The 4,737-nt window shown below is 60.0% G+C and overlaps 1 protein-coding gene across 1 annotated transcript in view; it reads left to right on the top strand.

The window, feature by feature from the left end:
- Positions 1 to 690: 690 nt before the first annotated feature.
- GET4 (golgi to ER traffic protein 4 homolog (S. cerevisiae)) overlaps positions 691 to 4,737 on the top strand; it is a 15,045-nt gene continuing 10,998 nt past the window's right edge. The window contains exons 1-4 of the mRNA XM_011977568.1: positions 691 to 946; positions 2,620 to 2,698; positions 3,126 to 3,207; positions 4,073 to 4,222. Of these exons, the coding sequence (XP_011832958.1) occupies positions 894 to 946; positions 2,620 to 2,698; positions 3,126 to 3,207; positions 4,073 to 4,222 (364 nt within the window). The 5' untranslated portion in view covers positions 691 to 893. The remainder of the gene's footprint in view (positions 947 to 2,619; positions 2,699 to 3,125; positions 3,208 to 4,072; positions 4,223 to 4,737) is intronic.

Below are 4,737 nucleotides of genomic sequence, written 5' to 3'. Positions count from 1 at the left end.
GCGCCCGGCCCTATGTTCTACTTTTTAACGTGTTTGTAAGAGAAGAGCAAAGTCAGCTAGATTGTTTGTCCAGACACTTTGCTCTGTGGATACAGATTCTTTGACCGGCAGAGAGCACCATCGCTCTCTGGCTCTCAGCGCCTCTGTCAGCAGGCAGAAGCCGTTTCCCTGTCTGGAAGGCATGTCTGGGTGTCCACACAGCATGGCCAACAGTGCGCAGCGTGCAGAGCCAGGCCGGGAGAAGGCCCAGCCTTGCCCAGCTGCCCCCTACTCTCCCTGGCCTCGGGCCTGAGAGGGTACCTGTCCCGGCTTAGTCACCCGGAAGCCAGAATCCTTCACAGCTTTCGGAATTCTCCAGTGCAAGAGGAAGCCATCCATGTTCAGAGCTGCTTTAGATGGTTTGCCCATCACCGGCATTCCTGAACCTGGAAACGGGCACCCCCAGCCAGGCCGGGGACCACTGTGTGCCCAGAATTCTCCTCCCGTTCTTTTTCCCCTCGCCTGGCTCACAGCTGCCCTGGGAAGAAGGGAGCCGGCCGCAAGGCGCAGTCCAAGCCGGGCCGGAGGCCGAGACCATCAGCAGTGCCCCCCACAGCAGGCTTCTCGTGTAGGAATATGGGTCACTGCCTTCCAAGGAATCCTTTTTCTTCTGGTTTTTAAGCTGCCACCACTTGCTTTACCTCCGATAGAAGCATCCAGAATGCTGTAGTATCGGCATAAGCAGAAGCCGGGGTGGTGCTTGCTCAGGGTCAGTGCATCGGTTCTGCCCATGGCCCTGCCGGCGGCAGTGTGAGGCCGGGTGTGTCTGGAAGCTTGTTTTCCCAGAGTGCCCTGTGCCAGGCGGCTCCCGACCTCCTCTGAGTCAGTCACGGCCCTGCAGGACTGGAGCCAGGATGGCCGGTCACAGAGTCAATGGTCCTGTCGAGGCTCCTGCTGTGGTGTTGGGGTGGGTCTCCCTCCAGAACCTTCACTGTGCAGGGAGCGCAGCAAAACCTGAGGCCTGTCGGAGGCCTGCGGGCTGACGGGGGGTGGGGCACTTTCTTGGGTACAGGCTTTTCCCTCCTGGTGCCCTGCCTCTGTGCAGCCCGACGGGTGGGAAGGCATGTGTGCCAGGCTAACAAGATGCCCTAGTCATGGCGAGGCTGTCTGTGTTTGGGATCCCCGGCTGTGGTGCCTTCTGAAGAGGAACCCTTTTCCTGTGGTTAACTGAGCAGCCAGCCCTTCGCGTTCTCAGCTGGCCGTCCCATCCTGGCAACACCAAGCTCACATTCCGGCCCTCACCGGCATTGCTGTGTCTGTTTACCACCTGCACTACAATTGTTTTTTGTTTGTTTTGGGGGGATGGCGCCTCGCTCTGTCATCCAGGCTGCAGTGCAGTGGTGCAATCGTGGCTCACTGCAGCCTCGGCTACCCAGGCTCAAGCAGTCCTCCCACCTCAGCCTCCTGAGTAGCTGGGGCCACAGGTGCATGCCACCATGCCCAGCTGATTTTTGTGTTTTTCATAGAGACAGGATCTCACTATGTTGCCCAGGCCAGGCTCAAACTCATGGGCTCAAGCGATCCTCCCACCTCAGCCTCCCAAAGGGCTGACATTACAGGTGTGAGCCCCCAAGTCCGGTCTGCACTGCCGTTTACTTAATATTTTTCTTTAACTAGGTTTATTTTTAAACAAGGCTTTGTCCAAGGACATTTGGCTTACAGACACAGAGCTGATTAACTGGTTATGTATTTTTTGATAAGACAGTTAAGAAAAATGTGTAGCTGATGAAATAGCATGTGCTGGGCCCCACCACTGGGCCTGGGAGGTGCAGCGCGTCCCAGCAGAGGCCGCCTCCTGCCTGCCACGCCTGCTGTTCTCACAGGCAGGGGCTCTGCTGCTTAGAGCAGTGTGACCATCTCGGCTTCTCTCCTCATCGTCTGTCTCACACTGGGTCCCCACCACGCCTCTCGCCGCCCCTGCCTCTGTCCCTGTGTAGCCCGAGGAGCTCCAGCTTTCCCCGGCGACGGTGCTCTGGGAGTGGGGACATGATGCAACCGTGCACCCCAGACCCTTCCCTGTCCTGGGGGGAGGAGTGCGGCACGCAGAGGAGCAGAGGGCAGGGACACTGGCCCTGTGGGGGAAGAAGGTGCTGCTGTCACAGCCATTACTGTCCTTGGTGGGACCCCAGCCTGGAGTCCGCCATCCTTTGGCCCCTGCCTGTGGCCACTGAGCTCTCAGGTGGCCACGTGCACATCCCCTGCTCCTTCCCTGTCCACCTGCCTCGCCCGGTGGCCTTTCTGGTCCCAGCTGCTGAAACCAGTGAGCTGCTCCAGGGTGAGGCTGCTTTCTGGCGCCTGGCATATTTGGACACAGATGGGCCTTTAGTAAGTGTCCAGAGGCGCCCCACGCTGCCCTCATGGTCAGCATGACGCCCAGGGCAGACTCTCTTCACACAGCACCTGGGCCTCGGGAGCTGCTGCCCTGTTCTTGGTGAAAAGCATCTGTGCGTAAGGGGAGCACCGCTTTTAGGATGCCACCCGTTCCTGGGCACCTTGTTTTTAGCTTCTGACCTGAAGGTGAGCGGGGAGTGTGGTGGCGAGAGCGTGTGGGTGCGGCTCACGGTCTCTTCTCTGTGGCAGGTACATGTCCCAGAGCAAGCACGCGGAGGCCCGGGAGCTCATGTACTCGGGAGCCCTGCTGTTCTTCAGCCATGGCCAGGTACGCCATCTTGTTCCTCCTGCGTCCCTTCCTGCTCCCGGCAGACAAGTTGAGGTGGGAGTGACATGGGAGGGGCCTGACAGGCATACCTTGGGCTGCCCTGGGCCTTGGCCACTGGGGCTGTGGGTGGCGGAGGGGCCCAGAGTCCCTGGCTCGGCTGCTCCCCTCTCAGGGCTGAGACGCTGCGCTGCGTGTGCGCACAGTGGGGCTGAGTGGGCATTTTGGTATAAACGGCCCTGTCCATTTTCATTTGATTCTTGGCCAGGAGATCTGTTTTTTGGCGGCATTGCCAAGGGACGTGGTGCTCAGAATAGACTCCTCAGCACTGGCCGTGGTCTGGCTTCTGCTGGAAACCCAGCCTTGTCTTTTCTGTCCTGAACAGGTCAGAGCTTTGTTCTTGATTTTTGTGTGTTTCTCTCTTTTGTAGCAAAACAGCGCAGCAGACTTGTCCATGCTTGTTCTGGAGTCCCTGGAGAAGGCAGAAGTGGAGGTGGCCGACGAGCTGCTGGGTGAGCATCCGGCCCTGCACCCCAGGACCCTGTGACGGTGGCCCCGGTGCACCCTTCCCTGGGCCTGTGCACCGTGTTTGGTGTCTGCGTTTGGGGGTCCGCCGTGTTTGGTGTCTGCGTTTGGGGGTCTGCCGTGTTTGGTGTCTGCGTTTGGGGGTCTGCCGTGTTTGGTGTCTGCGTTTGGGGGTCTGCCGTGTTTGATGTCTGCGTTTGGGGGTCTTGTGCTCTGGAGTTCACCCTGCTGCAGAGGCAGTTCTCACCCGGTCCCGGTGAGCCAGGCCCCCTGGCTGGCCCTGGCCCGAGCACACTGCAGGCTGAGCAGCACCTGCTGTGACTCGTCGGCAGGGTATGATCGGGGCCCTGGCCTCTCCCCTGCTCTGATGGACAGTGGCCTCCCCGCCAGCTGGCAAGGTGGGCGCTGGTTCAGGGTGGGGCACCATTTTGTCCAGGGATTTGACTTGTCGGCATGTCCTGTCGGGTGAGCGTGAGGTCAGCAAAGCCCTTCTGTGGGCGGCCTGGCTGCGAGTCCCACTCCTAGTCTCTGCTGCTCTGGGAGATGCCCCCGAGCCAGAGCCACGTACCCAGAGCAGCCACAGGTGTTCCTGGACTCCAGACTCCCCACGGCACCTTCCCCAGCCCTTGCCTCGGTCAGGGTGTCTGTCCTTCCTCACTGTGCTCTGGGGCCCGTGGTGCTGGCACCGCGGTGGGCAGGTCAGCAGGGTGGCCCATGGCTCACTCAGGGACACCCACCAGCTTCCTCTCCCTGTTAAGCAGTTGTGGATTGAAATCCGCTTCCGTAAGGTGTGTGGTACAGAGAACCGGAGTTGCTGTGCGTTTCTCTGATCAGGGTCTGTGCTCTTTGCAGAAAATCTGGCTAAAGTGTTCAGTCTGATGGACCCCAACTCTCCTGAGCGCGTGGCCTTTGTGTCCAGAGCCCTGAAGTGGTCCAGTGGAGGCTCCGGGAAGCTGGGCCACCCCCGGCTCCACCAGCTGCTGGCCCTCACCCTGTGGAAAGGTAGGTCTGGGGCCAGGGCGGGCGTGGGCCCCTCTCTGCTCTCACGGTGTTGATGTGCACTGTGCATTCCAGTCCATCAGGGTCGCCCACTGGGGCAGGGGTGGGGTTTCACCCTGTGGTCATGTGGGTTGGTCCATGGAGGCCCGTGCACCATGCCAAGCCCCCGATCAGATCCACTGCCCTGAGAAGCTGCAAGACGGGGGGCAGGCGACTGCCTCTCCAGGCCTTCCCGTGGGATGTTCTGACCCTCAAGGAGGCAGCCGCACCCTCACAGGGCCTACACGTGCTGCTGCTCCTTTCTGGAACGTTCTTTCCAGCGCTGGGATGATGCCATGCCTTGTTTTTCTCCTTTACACTGACCTCATCTTCTGATGAAGCCTTTGCGGGGATTAATCACCCTGTGGTGGGGCTGATGAAGCCTCTGTGCGGGTTAATCACCCTGTGGTGGGGCTGATGAAGCCTCTGTGCGGGTTAATCACCCTGTGGTGGGGCTGATGAAGCCTCTGTGCGGGTTA

The sequence above is a fragment of the Mandrillus leucophaeus genome, unplaced genomic scaffold (genome assembly GCF_000951045.1).
Source record: "Mandrillus leucophaeus isolate KB7577 unplaced genomic scaffold, Mleu.le_1.0 Scaffold180, whole genome shotgun sequence".
NCBI classification, from domain to species: domain Eukaryota; kingdom Metazoa; phylum Chordata; class Mammalia; order Primates; family Cercopithecidae; genus Mandrillus; species Mandrillus leucophaeus.
The sequence above is the reverse complement of the archived record's forward strand: the minus strand, read 5'-3'. Positions and strand labels throughout refer to the sequence as shown.